This window comes from Leptonychotes weddellii, chromosome 5 (genome assembly GCF_054177405.1).
Source record: "Leptonychotes weddellii isolate Sample4059 chromosome 5, ASM5417740v2, whole genome shotgun sequence".
Taxonomy (NCBI): Eukaryota; Metazoa; Chordata; class Mammalia; order Carnivora; family Phocidae; genus Leptonychotes; species Leptonychotes weddellii.
The window spans coordinates 24,407,226-24,424,537 of NC_138373.1; the positions used below are offsets into that span (position 1 = coordinate 24,407,226).

At 48.0% G+C, this 17,312-nt stretch overlaps 1 protein-coding gene across 2 annotated transcripts in view; it reads left to right on the plus strand.

Moving 5' to 3' along the window:
- The first annotated feature begins 579 nt into the window (after positions 1-579).
- LOC102749710 (myosin-11) overlaps positions 580-17,312 on the plus strand; it is a 55,315-nt gene continuing 38,582 nt past the window's right edge. Inside the window, exons 1-7 of one of the 2 annotated variants that reach the window (XM_081819960.1) lie at positions 580-682; positions 2,109-2,129; positions 4,196-4,288; positions 5,479-5,542; positions 8,488-8,586; positions 11,590-11,733; positions 15,927-16,022. In XM_081819960.1, the coding sequence (XP_081676086.1) occupies positions 8,580-8,586; positions 11,590-11,733; positions 15,927-16,022 (247 nt within the window). In that variant the 5' untranslated portion in view covers positions 580-682; positions 2,109-2,129; positions 4,196-4,288; positions 5,479-5,542; positions 8,488-8,579. The remainder of the gene's footprint in view (positions 683-2,108; positions 2,130-4,195; positions 4,289-5,478; positions 5,543-8,487; positions 8,587-11,589; positions 11,734-15,926; positions 16,023-17,312) is intronic. The other variant, XM_081819961.1, reaches the window with a different exon arrangement.

Sequence of the window (17,312 nt, forward strand, 5' to 3'; positions counted from 1 at the left end):
TGCAGAGAAACTATTCTGTGTGGTACTATAATGATGGATTCATGTCATGTTATGTGCGTCCAAACCCACAGAACGTCCAGCACCAAGCATGAACCCTCATGTAAACTCTGGACTTTGGGTGATGATACGTCAGTGTATGTTCATCGATGATAACAAATGCACCGCTCTGATGGGGGCTGTTGGTCGTTGGCGGAGGCTGTACACATTGAGGGACGGGGATAGAGGAACTCAGTGTACTTTCTGCTCAACCTTGTTGCGAACCTAGAAAATGCTCTAAAAAAATAAAATATTTTAAACAAAAAGGTGATTCCAAATAAACCTAAGTTTGGACCTTGGTAGGAAAACCCAGTTTTTCTCTTTTCCTCTTTGCATCCAAATCCTTTCCTGTGTCCTCTCGGGAGGCGTACATTGAGGTGGCGGCTAGCATTTGAGGCCCAGCCCAGCTCTGTGCCCGCGCCATGACCTTGGGCAAATCGCTTCCCCTCTGGGAGCCTCACTTGCCCTACCTGGCAAATGACTGGGAGCTCTAGAACGAGAATAGGCTTATTTCCAGTGGCTCACCATTCCCGTGTCTTTCAGAGGGGAGTCCGGAGCCGGGAAAACGGAAAACACCAAGAAAGTCATCCAGTACCTTGCCGTGGTGGCCTCCTCCCACAAGGGCAAGAAGGATACGAGCATCACGGTGAGTACAACTCCTGTTCAGTGGCTAAGCCCCAGCGCACGGGTCTCGGCTCCGTCGAGAGGCCCTGGGTCCATGTTTAATGGGCCCCTTGCCCGGCAACTCACAGGAGGGGTCTTTATCCAGCTGGGTGGGCCCTTTGGCTCTGGCCGATTCCTCGCCTTAGCCCCGATCATCATCCTGAGGGGTCCTGTTTCATGACTTACGCGCTGTAGGACTTTTAGCAGCGCCCCGGCCTCTCCCCCACAAGATGCTGGTAGCAACATCTCTACCGAGCTGTGATGGCCGAAAACGGCTGCAGGCATCGCCAGGTGTCCTCTGGGGCACCCAGATTGAGAACCACCCTGTAAACGAATCTCTGTAAACTCCCTAGGACTGAGACACACCTGTCACTCCTCCACGTGCCCCTCTGACTGGGACCCCAGGGGATGGGAATAGCAGTGTCACTCAGCTATGGGCTTTGGTCCAGTGCAGTGACCGCGCGTCAACTGTGTGCTGGGCATCGTGGGATGGGGTCCAGCCATGAGTCCCAGCGATGCTGTCATTCAATTCACTGGGCTTCTATATGGGTGGGGAAGAGAGTTCGCTGTCAGATAATCCTACAGATAAACCCACACTGGCGCAATTTGAGGAAAAGAAGAGCAAGTTTCTAGAATCATCCCTCCTGGGGTCAATCCCTCTCTTCTTCCTCCCCCATCTTAGCCCCTGCCTCATCTGCCCCCGAGGAGGGGACACGCAGTGGGGCTGCTTGAAGGACTTGCCGGCACCTCTGTCTGGAGGTTTGGGGCTGGGGAGATGGCAACGTGGAGGCCTGAAGACAGCTTGGGGATCTTGCTTTCTAGACCTCACAGATGACTCTGGATCCATCACAGAGACAGCTTGTCTGGGGCGGGCGCCGCCTGTGGCTCAAACCCCCGTCCCTCCAACAAATGCAGGAAACCCCGCATTTCCAAACTGTCTCTGGCACAGTGTATAAGACCACGTAATCCTATGGTTAAGTTTACACGGCCATGAAACATTGCTTCCTGCTGCCTCTTCTTTCCCTATAATAGTCAACGTAAGACATAACAATACTTAAAAATGACTGATCTCTACCAAGGGCCTACGATATGCCAGACACTTTTTCCTCTGCCTCTGCAAACCCATCTCAGTCAGTATCTCATTGATCACGTTTAAAGAGCCCACCTTGGCCCCCAGCAATGACAAAAACTTTTGAAATGTCTGAGTCTCTGAGAAATTCTTACAAGGAACGAGCGAAACAGAAAGGAACCAGGATCAAAGAAAAGTTGCTGCCCCCCCCCCAATTACCTTGGGGGATCCAGGCTGTCTGGGAAGGGGGCGGGATTACGGTCCTAATTCTCCAGCCCCGGACGTGCGCGTGATTGGAATGACTCTGACATTTGTTTTATACTGTATTGTTCAACTACAGCAGGGCCCAGCTCTTGCCTACGTGAGTAACTAAGAGTGTTTTCCTGGTGTGTACGGGAGGCACGGAGTGTATTTAGACCTGCATGCTCCTGTTGCACCCGCTGAAGTCCCATAGCTGATGGTAGAAGGGGCGGGGCCCCCCGAGTTTTCACAGCCCAAACCAACCAGCTCACCCAAGTACCCTCCGGCGGGGGGTCCGATGCCAACGAGTGGGGTGGGGGGCCCGGGCGCCAGCCGCGGGACTCCCCTTGGAATGCTCCAGGTTGTCCTCCAGCCTGGAATGGAATTCCCCAGTCCAGAATGAATCCTGCCCCCCATCCTTCCCACCAATGCATCTATCACTGGTATCCCCGACTGGACCGCCCTAGAAACATCTGTCCCCTCTGGTTGAGTGTTTTAGGACACTGTGGCCCTGAAGCTTCCCTGGCTTGATTGACAGTCAGTTAATGGCACTGCTGTGGCATGCCTCCCTCCCTCCCTCCCTCCCTCCCTCCTCCCTGCCGTCATCCCTATGTTTCTCCCCTGAGCCCTGTCCCCTGTGCACCGATGTGTCCTCGTGCATGTGTGTGCAGTGCGTGTCTGTCTTTGCATGCCGGTTGCTTGACCCAAGGCTCCAGAAACAGGAGACTTGGAGTTTGCAATGCACTAGCTTTGGTGGCACGGTAAGGCCCCAGCTATGCGACACCCAATGGGGTCCTGCCTGGACCTCTGCAGATGTGAACTCATCTCTAACGCAGAGCTTGGGGGGCTGGCATATGGGTCCCATTCTGGAAGAGATCCTCGGAGGTCCTAGCATGTGCTAGGATCACACGCAGTCCATCTTAGTGAGATTCTGGGACGCCGTGTCGTGGAAGGATCAGAAAGAGAATCAGGATTCTTATTTGGGATCTAGTCCTGTGTGACGCTGGCCAAGTCACTTCTCTGAGCCACAGTCTCATCATCCATACAATGAGCGGTTGGGACCGGATGTCCATGTTTAAAGCTCTCCTGAGAAGGATCTTTTGGTCCCATCAGCTGGAATTCCCATTCTAGAAAGGGAACCTTTGAATAAACACAGAAATAAGTAGGCGCTTCCTGTCCCCTTTAGGGACAGCTACCCATGATGCCTTCCTGGTGGACAGAGGCACAAGGAGAGAACTGTGCGCTCCCACTTCCTTCTAGAATCGTTCCCAGCTTCTTTTTAGCCCTGCCCTGGTGCCCTGAGGAAAGGAATGTGGGATTCACAGAGGGAACCAGGAGGAAACCCTCAGGTCCCAGCACTTCCCAGGGGAGGCCCAGAGGAAGAGCTTGGATGGGGAGGCCACTGGGCCGGTCTGCAACCGCCATGTTTTGGGGCTAGGCAAAAGCAACTCATCGCTTTCCTGGCATGACTTAACTTGTTGGCCCTTTCCTGCCACAATTAATCACGTGACCGCGTTTGTGCACAGGAGTCCCCTCAAAGGGGGCCGGTGGGCTGTGTACAGTCTCAGCTGCATTTAACCTGATGAATGGAGCTCAGGCAACCTGCTTTGAAGCTTTGTTCTGCAGTCGGTTAAGAGTAGTCCTGGTGGGTTTTGTGCATTCCTTATTTGCCTTCCACAAAATACTTCAGAAAACTAGTCCTGAGAAAAGAAAACTTGCAACTTAAAAAAAAAAATCACACTAAAACCATCAGGAGGAGGATTGTAGTGGTTAACTTGAAGACAGCTGCTTGTTAAACGTGCGCAGCAGCAGAACTGCCATGGACAGCAGTGCAGATTGTGCACTGCACAACTCCAAGGAGCACAGTTCATTACAATGTAAATGACGTCCTCAGCATTGTGCAGTGGTTCTCAGTGAAATGACATTGCATAGATGAGCAAGCCCTGTTCAGAAAGTGGCCTTCCTAGGGAACAGATGTCCTAGCTATCAGAAAGCCTGGCCGGTTGCTCCTCTTCTGAAACCATTGAGTAAATCTGGACGTTAGCACTGGAGTCTCAAACAGGGTAGGAGATAGGATAGGAGAGAACCTCTAGGTTAAGGGCAGAGTTTTGGGGCGACCTCCATCTAGGGCAGAACTGTCAATGCCTGGGTTACTTTCTCCACTAACTAGATGTGCATAAATTTTAGGGTGAGCTGGAAAAGCAGCTTCTGCAAGCAAACCCGATTCTGGAGGCTTTTGGCAATGCCAAAACGGTCAAGAATGACAACTCTTCACGATTTGTAAGTAGCAAAAGCCCTGTGGTGTCCTCACTTGCCTGAGAACGCAGAGTCTGTGTGCGCAGGGAGCCTGAGACAGAACGGGTGGAGGTGTACCTCACAACAGCATTTTGCTCTATCTTCAGTCCTGTTGTGACCTTTCAAGGCTGCAAGGGCTCCTGCCACACATCCCTTCATTTATTCATTCATTCATTCACTATTCACTCAACAAATACTCATTTTGTTTGTATATGAGGCACCTGTTAGGCATTTGACATTTATTCAGTAAATAAATACTGAGCTCCTGTAGGTGCTAGACATTTAATACTCATTCATTTATTCAGCAAAACATGAATTGAGCACCCACTATGTACTAGGCACGTACATCCTTCAGCAAGGCACCTATTGTGTATAATCATTCGTACACTGTTATATGCACCATCCTCTGCTTTTTCCTTTGCTCAGTTTTTATTAAGCACCTGCTATAGACCAGATGCTGAACCAGCTCACAGGATTGTAGCAAACAGTTAAGAAGTGGTTCCTTCGTGAGGCTTGTGGCCTAGTTGGGGAGCTGAAGGTCAACGAGGCTGGAGGTGCCATCTTCTCACATACACTTCCCCAGACTCCAAGGGGCTCCCTTTCTCACTTGAGCCTCACGGGGGCAGGAGAACCCTGAAAGTGGTGGTAAAGGACTCGAAGACATGGTTCACCTGTCCCAAAGAGGAGGACTGATTCCCAGCTGGATGAACTTGAGCCTGGTGGATCATGGCGGGGCCTACGTGCTTCTGGGCAGGGGGCAAGGAGGGAGCCCTCCAGCCCACAAAACTTGCCTTGTCCTTGGTTGTGGCTCTACCTCTTAGGAGCCTGACCCACTGGGCAGGTCATACTACCTCTCTCAACCTCAGTTTCCCCACCTTTAAAATGAGGATAACCATGACCAGCTGAGGGGCATTGCAAGAGCCAAATGAAATTGATTTGTGAATGTGTTTTATAAGTTCCTCTGCTGCTTCAAGGCCCGAAATCGTCCCAGTTCAGCAGATGGTGGTTCCTTCCGACATGCTGACCCGTGAGGTTCTGAGTGTTTGCAAGAAACTCTCCCTGTCCCCTCCCCAACCCTCAATGCTCCCTGACATCTCTCTCTCCACTTACCTGCAGGACGGGGATGAGGACCTGAGGCTGGGGAGCCGCCCCTGAACTGTGTTTTCTGTTGGCAGGGCAAATTCATCCGCATCAACTTCGATGTCACCGGTTACATCGTGGGAGCCAACATTGAGACCTGTATCCTTTGCTGAGCCTGGGTCACACGGGACCTGTCCCGCAACCCACCTCCTGCCCCCAGCCTGAGAGGCCCCAGAAAGGTGGACGAGCTGCCCCTCGCCCCCCAGGCTCTTGGGTTCCTTCCAGAACAGATCTGCCCTGGGGTGGTTGTCTCTTGATAGCAGGCAAACGTGAAACCCAAACAGCCTGACTTTGATTCTGGGTTGACCTCTCCTTAGCTGAGTGACCTCGGGCCAGTTACTCAAGCTCTCTGTGCCTCATCAGTGCAATGGGGGGTGATCACAGAACCTGCTTCGCAGAGCTGTTGTGAGAATAAAGTGAATTAACTCACATAAAGCAATTAGAACCACGCCAGGGGCAGAATAAGGCTGGTTGAGTATTGGCTCTGGTGTGATCATCACTTGCTCCTTTTTGAGCCCATGGACCCCTTGTCCTGCAGAGGGAGCTGGTCTGTAACCAGTTTCCAGCCCAGAGATAGGAAACTGGTGAAGACAGAGCTTGCCCGGAGGAATAGCAGTGTCTGTGAAGGACACAGAGAGCATCAGTGTTGAGACTCTGGATGGCAAAGTGAGCCACCTGGAAATTTCTGGACTCGGGGACCAAGTCTACGGTTCAGTGATTGATCAACCCAGAAGCATGACAGGTGCCTCTGAGGCTCAGCATGTTGTATTTTTCTAGCTGCTTGTACAGCATTTGCTTGGCACTCGTGGGACCCTGGGGAGTGTTGTAGTTGGATTTTGGTGCCCTGGGTGAGGGAGGACCTCTGAGCGGCTCAAGTCTCGTCCATTCTCCGCTCTGCCATGTCAGCTGTGGGGCTTGGGGCAAGTCGCTTAATCTCTCTGAGCTTCACTTTTGCCACCTGTGAAATGGGAGTGATAACAGCCTATGTGTGGAGCTGTAGTTCAACTGTGGTTCCGTGGAAGGATGGGTACGGCCCTCGGCCCAGGGCTCGGCCCATTGCAAGCATCCGTGGCTCTTATGCCATCGTCAACTTTTGTCTTTTTTTCTTTTTTAAAAGAGAGAGCACGCAGGTGGGTAGGCAGGGAGGGGCAGAGGGAGAGGGGGAGAGAGCCTCTCCAGCAAACTCCCCACTGAGCACGGAACCCGACGCGGGGCTCGATCTCACGACCCTGAGATCACTATCTGAGCTGAAATCAAGAGTCAGGCGCTTAACTGGCTGAGCCACCCAGGCGCCCCCAACTTTTGTCATTTTCTATTTTAATCCACCCACACGTTGTGCCCGAGAAAATCAGTATCCATCCGGTATGAAATGTCGGCATTCACCTAGAGAAGCACCCACAGCAAGTCTTAGCTCCTTAAATTGACACATCAGAACCAGGTTTATGCGACTGGAAAATGGGCAAAACCCTAACTGCTGAGGCACGGAGGGGTGAGCATTTCCTCCCTATGCCCCCAGGTCCCCCCCCCGCTTAGACTATGTCCGGCCACGCAGGGTGTTTTCCCCTCAAGGCCTCTGATGACACAAGTCCACAAATTCTAAAATCCAGAAACTTCTGAAAACCGAAACTCAGCTGATGGCAAAACCTGCCAAGCCCACAAGAGGCTATTTGTAGTCTCTCTATTCCCCTTAGGAGAACAGTGATGTCTTTTGCTGCAGGAGTATTAATGGGCTCCCTCGGCGCCATTGGGAGTGTCCTAGGTTACTCATATGGTATGTCCACAGTGGTCCGAAATCTAGCAAATCCTGAACCTCTTCTGGCCCCAGGGTTGGGAAAAGAGATTGTAGAACTTCTGGCATTTTGATGGTCATTAACCTTATGCAGAGGTTGCTGTGCGTTGGGCACCAGCCTGGGCCCTTGGCACATAGGATCTCATTTAATTCCGGCCCAACTCTGAGAGGTAGAGATGCTGTCTCTGCAGAGGACCCAGTCGGGCCCTGACCTTCTGCTGGGATGCCGATGAGCAGGCCGTGGGCACTGGGGGGCCAGTGGGATTCTGACTCTTTAGATGTAAAGGAACAGCTTCCTGTTGGTTTTGGAGGAAGCAGGCCCCAGGCCGTCAAGCCGCCCAGCCACTCTGAGAGCAGGTGCCCCCCATGGGCTGAGCCCCCCACGATCTCGGGGCTGCATGGCCAGCCCACCCAGGGAAGAATCTGTCTTACAGCCTGTTCTCGGACCCCTGCACATGCTTCTCAGCTGTTCATCTCCTATGTTCACGGCAAGTCCCGGGGAGAGACCCCTCCCTCTGGCCTCGGCTTCTGCCCCTCAGATCCGTGGCCGGCAAAGTGCATAGCCCGGCAGCAGCACCTGCGAGCTAGTTAGAAATGCAGGCCGCGGGCCCTGCCCCAGACCTGTGGGCGCAGAGCTCCAGGGATGGGCCGGCCCCCTGGATTTTAACAAGCCTTCTAAGGACGCACAGTTGGAAGTGGGCTGGAACAGTGAGGCAACTTCTAGGCGGCTTTAGGCTCCAGGAAGGCCAGCGCTGCTACCTTGTAGGGCACAGGTGGGCCTGCCCTAACGTCCTGCGACATCGCACTTAGGGATGAAGAAATCCACCTGGTACAACAGCCCAGCCACCCGTGTGCCCCCCCCCCCAATCCGGGACCCCCGTGGTCTCCATGCCGCACCACAGCGGAATGGGCTTTCTCCTTAGACGAATTAGGGGTGTGTTCACATTCTCTTTCCCGAGGCTAGTTGAACCCCACCCCCTCGGCCAGGGTGCTTTTGGCCACCACAGACGCGGCTTTGCCACTTGCTAGCTGTGTGCTCTGGGAAAATGACTTCCTTCCCCGAGCCTCTGTTTCCCTATGTTGAAAATGCAAATAAAATTTGCATTTACTTCCTCGGATAGGTTGTAAGGCTTAAATGAGATCTCCCGTCCTGCGTCCTGCGGTTGGTGAGACGGGGATGGGGGAGGAAGGGTAGGTTCTGGCAAAGGAAACACCTGTGATACCCCCAGGATTCTTAACTCCCACCTCAAACCAGATCTGCTGGAGAAGTCACGGGCGATTCGCCAAGCCAGAGACGAGAGGACGTTCCACATCTTTTATTACCTGATTGCTGGAGCCAAGGACAAGATGAAAAGTAAGTGACCTGCAAGGACACAGCACTGGGGGGTGGGGGGGATGGGGTTCAGCCATCACCTTCATCATGATCCAGGTTAATAGATTGGCTATTAAAGCAGAGCCTCAGGTGCTGCCCAGGGGAATAACTATCTTTGGGCGGCAGGTGTGTGATTCCTCATCTCTGTTCAGTGAGTGTGGTTTCTGTTCAGGCCACATTTACTGAGCACCTGCTATGTGACATGGCCGACAGTAAGTCTAATTAGATGTTAGATGACTAACTAATCAAGTCCAATTGGACACAGGCTGCCTTCCAGGAAGGGAGAAAGACAATTGCAGTATTTACCAGTTTATAAAACTTGGAAGTATGTAAGAGGCAGTTTCATGAGGGATTTGGAAGAGAAGGGGAGGTAAGCGCTTTTCATCATACCTGTTTTGAAAGCCACCTTACGTGGCCTTTGTAGGGCAAGGGTCAACAAGCGATCCGTAAAGGGCTAGATAATGTTTTAGGCATTTTGCGGGTGACGGGGTTTTGTCACAAGTACTCAGCTCTGCCACTGTAATGCAAAAGTGGCCATGGGCGGTATATAAACCATATAGCGCATAGCTATGTTACAATAAAACTTTAGTTACAAAGTAGGCGGTATGCTCTAGTTTGCTCACCTCTGCTGCAGGGAAAAATAGTTTTTAAAAGATTTTATTTATTTATTTAGAGAGACCATGCACGAGTGGGAGGAGGGGCAAAGGCAGAGGGAGGGAGAGGAGCTCAAGCAGACTCCCTGCTGAGTGCCGAGCCAGATGCGGGCCCCATCTCATGACTCTGAGATCATGACCTGAGCTGAAATCAAGAGTCAGATGCTTAACCAACTGAGCCACCCCAGGATCCCTGGGAAAAAAATATTTTATTGAGGTATAACTAACATCTAACATAGTAGTTTCAGGTATACAACATAATGATTCTGTATTTGTATGTATTTCGAAGTGATCACCGCCATAAGTGTGGTTCACACCTGTCACCGGTAAGGAAAATACTTTTTTCTATAAATGCAGTATAGTATATACCAGTTTCCAATAGGAAATTATATGTTCTGAACATACAGTAACTCTTTAAAGAATATACAAATCACATAGCTGAAAAAAAGAATATATACATAGTATAGTCTAAATTCTAGTAATAATTTTAAGACTAAAATTTTACGAGAGCAATACAAACTTTGCTTCCCATCACTTTTGGGGCCCAGGGTTAGTTATTTTGCTTAAGAAACTTACCAAAGGGCTGTGTGTGCGGGTACCTTTGCTGTGATGAGGTGTATTTCAATGTTATGCCACTAGGGGGCGACCTCATTCATTGTTTAGTCCTGATGCTTGGCGGTCTGGAGCGTATAATAGGGTCAGAGGTGAAGCGATTTTGGATAAAAGGGCGGAGATGCTGAACAGATGTTGTACACTGGAAATTAGGTAAGTTATCAGTTACAGTGTGGGACATTATGAGGTGGCCCAGGGAGAAATGTGTATATCTCTCCTCTTTGGCACCAAAGTCAAAGAGTTTGCTTGTTTGGTGATCTGGGTTCCGGTTTTGTGCTCTGTCTCTAGTCTTCCAGAAACTGGGCAAGGATAAGGCTAACTCCTGAAATTCCTAGGGGCCATTTTTATTCTTGATGATAGATCTGGCTTTTAGAGAGGATCAATATTTGTAAATTTACCCAGAGTCTGGATAATGAAATCTTGGCCAAGACCCAAATCCTTGTGACTTTAATCAGGCATTGCAGCTAATCCAAAGGCTGGAGTTAACTGGTGTCTTGTGTCAGTCTACCCTCAGGCACCTTCCAAGTGACTTGACCCATGAAAGACCTTTGTTCTAAAAGAAAAGTATCTCATTGACTTTTCTCCAAAACCATAATGAAATCCAGCCTCATTAAAGATTGATCTGGAAGAGGACACTTGATGTATTGGAGGGTGTGCTAAAGGCAAATAGTACAAGAAAAAGAGAAGCAATTATAAATTTGGGGGGGGGGTTGCTGAACAAGAACAGCAGCAAAATGTCACCAGAGAATACTGCTTTACAGAGAACCGTGTTTCCTGTTATAAACAAGGAGTTGGCAAATGTTTTTAATAAAGGGCCAGATAGTAAATATTTTAGGTTTTGGGGACCATATGGTTTCTGTGGCAGCTACTCAAATCTGCCTGCCCCTGTAGCATGAAAGCTGCCACAGAAAAGAGACAAGGAAATGGGAGTGGCTGTGTTCCAATAAAACTTTATTTATAAAAACAACCAGCAGACTAGAATTGACAAAAGAGCTAAATCTTTATCCACCATTGCAGGGGATCAATAGATAATATCTCATTTTGAAATATCCAGAAGCAACTTATTATAGATGGTATATAAACACATTATAATTTATATAAGCCTATATAATATATGACATATAGTATATACAAGCCTATGTTATATATAATTTATATTAAGCTGTTAAATAGAGAGAGAGTGGTAAGTACCAGAAGCAACAGCTAAAAGAGATAAAAGCAGTACTATAGGGTAAAGTAGGAATTGGAAAAAGGATGAACAGGGAATGGTGTTTTTATTATAAACCTTTCGGTAGTAATTGATTTTTAAAATTCATATGTATTAATGATGTGATAAAGTTTCATAAGTGGATGGATAAATATTGATCTAATTATTCAGGCAGCTTTGTTCCTAAAGGCAGGGTGTTTTGGACAACTGAGATAAAGGCATCCCTTTCTCCAGCTAGATGCAACCCTGTGTCAGGGGACGTGGCTTAGCAGGTGGAACCAAGGCTAGGTTTTAGCTGCCAGGTAACTTGGGGCAGTGCACAACCTGCACCACTGTATGAGGCTGGTGATGGCTGGTGATGCCTTCTGCGTGTTAGAGCAAAAGGAAGGTTTTAAACTGTACAAGGCTCGGGACAGGGAACGAACTTAGGATGGCCCAGACCCTTCACCAGGTTCATGCCTCTCGTTCAAAGTCCATCTTCCTGACCACCATCCCATCTTCCTCTCCTTCTAGATGACTTGCTTTTGGAGGGCTTCAACAACTACACATTCCTCTCCAATGGTTTTGTGCCCATCCCGGCCGCCCAGGATGACGAGATGTTCCAAGAAACCGTGGAGGCCATGGCGATCATGGGCTTCAGTGAGGAAGAGCAGCTGTGTAAGTCTTCATGCCTTGAGGCTGGGTGCTGGTGAGGGGACCTAGAGTCATGCCTTCAGGACCACCAGAATTAGTTAGAGGCTATTCTCGGGTTAGGACAGATTTCTGCTCGGGTTAGGACAGATTTCTGCTTGCTGGATTCCCTCCATTCCGTTAAAAAAAAGAAGGAGAAGGAAAATGAATATTGCCTTAGGTGGCTTATTGGTGTTTTAGAAAAATGGCTTCATATGTTAGGCTGTTTCAGTTACAAGCAACCGAAATTAGCTTAAGCAAAAAGGAAAATGATCCACTCCCAGAGCTGGAAAGTTCAGGGATATGGGTTTCAGGTACAGTGGGGTTCTGTGGGCTCAAAGGATACCTCTAGAACCTGGTCTCTGAGCAATGTTGTCTTTAGGTGGACTGCCATTTCTTGGCAGCAGAATGGCTGCTGAGGCTCCAGCCCTTGCGTCCTTTGGGTTTACATCCAGCAGAACAGATTGGATTCCCTGCCTGAGTCCCTGAATGAAGTCTCATTGACTCTTACTGGTTGGCTTAGGTTGATGTGCATATTCCTGAGTTATTCACAATGATCCAGGGTTTTGGAAAGCTCTGAGTGGCTTATGTTATAGTCTCTGTTCCATTTTGGAGCTGGAGATAAAGGATGTTTGCCTCCTCAAGAACATATGGGCACAGGATAGGTGGGGTTGGGGGAGTAACTGAGACAATGGGTTCACTCGGGCTCTTCCTGGAAATTGCCTTCTGGTGATAGACCCATGTTGATCAATATCACCAACCAATGACCAAGAACACATTTGATCCTGAGACCAAGAAAGCTCAAAGAGATGATCTTGGTTTCCACACTGTGCTTCAAGAAATACTTGTCCTTCTGGGTTAGCTGTGCCCCGGTGTCTGAGGCTAATCTCTTTTGGGAACACCAGGACACGGCTGTGGAAAATTTTTCTTCCTTCCCACGCCCACACCCCTTTGGCGCCCCAGAATAGGCTAAGGTTGCTGAAATGCAGCATAGAGGGAGGGGCAGCTTCCCTCGCGATAACTGGGGGCCCAGAAAAAGCAGGCTCCGTGGGTCAGTGGACAAATGGGTGGTGTTTGTGGATTTTGGCCAGAGCCCCACAGCAGAATCCAATGTTAACAGCATTCCTTCCTGAATGGCATGGGCTCTCCCAGAATGATTTGTTTTATTTGGGACACGAGTCATTTTTGCTTCTAATCTTTGCTTTCAACACACACACACACACACACACACACACACAAAATGATTAAGTATTTGCTGTACGCCAGGCATTTGCTAATGCCTCTTAAAAAAAAAAAAAGTACCAAGATGTCCAGTTTTAAATAATAAAAAACCAGAACAAACTAACGTGTTGATCAATGAGGATTTATTCAATTATTATTTGGCCTTAAGAAGGAAAATGATGGCTTTCTAAATTGTTTTAGAACAACATGGACTTGTGGAAATGCTTTAAATATATTTAAAGTGAAGACATCAGGGGACAAAGCAATATGCTAAGTGCTTTATATGCATTATTTAATATCAAAAGAACCTAGCAATGTGGCCATTGTTATCCCCAATTTGCAGCTGAGAAAATTGAGGCACAGAGAAGTGAAGGAACTTGCCCAAGGACACACAGCAGGTTGCTGGTGGAGCTGGGACTCTTTCTCGGGTCTCAGGGACTCCCAAGGCCCATTGTGTGATTCACTGTGCTCTGTTTTTGTCTGTAGAAAGGTGGTTTTTGTCCTTTAAACCCTTTCAAAAATCTGTGTCAGAACCAAGGTGTGGAAATCAAGGCTAGGAGCCCAGGGTATTCTAAAACGTGGACTGGTATCATCAGTGCCGTGGAATCCCACTGCGGGATATTGGTCCTTTTCTCTGCTCCTTTTCAATTCTCCTGATGACTTTCAAGAAGAGAGTAAATAGCAGCTTGGCACCCACTAGGTCCTCAGCCCCTCTCTGGTCCTTGCTCATCCCCCCCTTTCACCATAGAGAGCAGATCCCTGAGCCCAGCATCTTGCTAGAATTTGATAATATTGTTCCTCCTCCCTGTATTTATTTTTATAGTTGCCATCTATTTATATGGCAAGGGAAGCTGATCTTTCACTTACCATACAGTTTCCTAGTAAAGTCAGCTTCAGGAAAGAGAAATAAGTGAAAGTATAGAAAAATGTTAAATGAATAGCAGCGTGGATGGAACGCTAAGTGAACGTTAAGATGAGTGTGTGCAATGACAGATGCCCCATGGGACACAGATGGTGGGGCGGGGTGGGGATGTGGAGGAGGAAGGTGGCCCCCCCAGGGGACATTTTTGGTTCTCACAACTCAGGAGAGGGAACACTCCTGACACCTAGTGGTTAGAAACCAGGGATGCTGCTGAGCATCCTACAGACGTGCATGGGGCAGCCCCCCCAACCCCTGCAAAGATTTATCTGACCCGTTGAGACCCCGCTGAGTTAGACTGCTTCCCTGGGCTCTGTAAACATTTCAGCAATCCTTAGTTTAAACTTGGAGTTTAAAAACTATTAGTATAGCGCTTAACAGTTTACACAGCCCCTCTGGTATTGTTAAAAAGAAGGTGGCTTAGTTGTTTCCCATCAAAAGAAGCTTTATCATTTGGGGAGGAAGGGTTTCTGCAATAGTGAGTCGGAGCAGATGGGTTGGTGGTCAGTAACGGGGCCTTCCTCCTGCTGGGCTGGGCCAGAGTCCCTGAGATGTGAGGGCAGCTGTTGTGAAGGGCTGTCACCCCAAGTCTGGCCTGAGGAACCAGAAGAAGCTGGGATCTCAGGTTTTGTTCCCAGAACACAGTGATTTCTTCTTGGAAGCCAGAACCCTGGGGGATTTGCATCTGTGTTAAACTAAAGGCAAGCGTTTGCATTAATTAGTCATCTGTCTTTCCATCCTCCATCCATCTGTCAACCCATCAGTTAGTCCATCTATTCATCAATCCACTGATCAACCCATCCATCTATTGATCCATCCATTGATTCATCCATCTTCCTCTCTTCCTTCCATCCATGTATCCATGATCCATCTTCCATCCATCCATCCATCCATCTATCCATCCATCCATCCATCCATACATCCTTCCATCCTGCATCCTCCATCCATCTTCCCACTCTCCCATAACTCGTGGTTTTGTGGGGATTTCAGACGTAGGAGCCATTTTAACAGTAACATGGCTGAGTATGGAGTCAGAGGGTTCCATGGGTCTGGGAACACATTGTTTTATCTGAAGACACCTGGATAACAAGTGGGAAAAAATTTCCTCCTTCTCGATCCTAGCATGAGCACCTTGTACATGCAACCAGACAATATTAAGAAGCACAGGGATTGTTGTTTTGCTTTGTTTTGTTTTTTGCTCTTTAAATATCTTTTATTGACATATAATTTACATTTAGAAAATTGTGTATAAGTGCACAGTTTGATTAATTTTTATAGACTGAACACACGTGTGCTCCTCACACCCATTTAAACTAAGAAAACACCAACAGCTCCCCGAAGCTTCCCATAGCCCTTCTAATAGTTTCCCCCAATCAAGGTTAACCATTGTCCTGACTTCTAACAGCATAGTTTTCCCTATTCTTGAACCTTCTGTAAGTAGACTTACGTAGTTATGTTCTTGTTTGCATTTGGCGTCTTTTGTTCAGCATTTGTGAGATAACAGTTTTATTGTTTGGTTGTAAATCATTCATTCTCCTTGCTGTATAGTAGGGTTTGATAAACATTTTCTGTAAAGGGTCAGATAGTAACTATTTTGTGGGCCATACGATCTCTGTTGCAAATGTTCAGCTCTGCCCTTGTAACATCAGACAGCTACTGACCATCTATAAATGAATGATTGTGGCTGTGTTCCGATAAAACTTTATTTACAAATGGCAGGCAATGGGCTGGAGTTGGTCCATGGGCTGTAGTTTGGTCTATGGGTTGGTCCAACCCCTGCTGCACAGTATTCCTTTATAACACATGGTTTTTAGCAACCATCTGAACATATTCTGCTATCCGCAGCCAGGTTTTCTACCATGATAGTAGGGCATTAGGTTAGTTTGCCTTTTTTTCTAGACTTAGGAGCTCATAACTGCGTCTTTTTGGGAGAAGGAGGTAGGTTGGCTCTACGATCCCCAATAACCTTTAGACTCTAAACCTCCAGAGCACCTTGGTGTTGACGTCTGTGTCTTTACCCAATCTTCTCTTCTCACCCCAGCCATCCTGAAGGTGGTGTCGTCTGTCCTGCAGCTTGGAAATATTGTCTTCAAGAAGGAAAGAAACACAGACCAGGCATCCATGCCAGATAACACAGGTGCTTCTTGCCTTTTCTGAATAAAATGACAACTTCTGTGATGGCAAGGAGGGTCACATGAAGTCTTTGGTTATTTTTTGGATGAGGGTATTAACAAGAGCTAAACTAACTTATTTTCACTGACTTCTGTCTTTTTTTTAGACTTTTTACTGCTGACGATCATACAGTGGGAAGTTCTTGAATCAGAGCGTGGGCCAGGGGGGAGGAGAAATAATAGTTTTAGATCAGAGAGGAAGGATCCTTAGAGAGCCTCAATTCTAACCCTGCTCCCATCATTTGTTTTATTAGACAAATATTTTTGAGCATGTACAATCTGCCAGGAGCTGGGGTTCATCAAGAAGCCCCATAAGAACAGCCCCATTCCTCATGGCACATACGGTCTTGCTGGGGGGACAGAGCTCAAGTTTCTCTGCAATTAGAGTTGCCAGATAAAATATAAGATGCCCAGTTAAACCTGAATTTCAGATAAACAACAAATGTTTTTATTCCAAGATATATCATTTTATAATATATTGTATGTCCTATGCAATATTTGGGACATAATTATACTTTGTAAATGTTGGTTATTCGTGTGAAATTCAGGTTTAACTAAGCATCCTGTATTTTTTTTTTCCAAATTTGACAGGCTTACCTGCAAATAAGCGGTGTTTTGTGTTACGGAAAGATTGCGTGGTTACCCCCATGCTTGTGGGTGGCTGAGCCGAAAGGATAATTTCAGTCCCTGGCTTGTCCGGCTGCTGTCTCCACACCACGGGTGCAGGCTGTGTATTGTGTTGCTTTTGGAAAGCTCCCTAGAGCTTACCCTCCATTGCACCTGCCAGTTGTTTCTCATGTGGTATACTCCAAAATATGGCAAGTGAAAGGACTTCTCTCACCGAGGAGAAAACTTCAGGGAAAGACAAACCAAAAAAGCCCCCCTTGCACAAAAGAAGACAGGACGAAATCCTAAAACCACACCGAGTATCATCTGCCACACACACGCAAGCCATCAGGCACCACTAGTCTTCACGTGGTGGATGATTATTATTTTCTTTTGAAGAAAAGGTTTAAAATGAGGAAGTGAATAATGTAACAAGAGTCCACCATCCAGAATTGACATTTGTGAATGTGTTCTGATACTGCTTTGTCTTTCAAATGAAACCAAGTAGCCGACAGTGACATCCCCTCGTCCTCCCAGCGGGATCCCCAGCGGGGTTCCATTCTCCTCCTCATGCCTCCAGGCAACCACAGCTATATTTTACTCTGTCCCTTTCCGATTGCGTTTTTATGCTTTCACACACGTGTATCTAA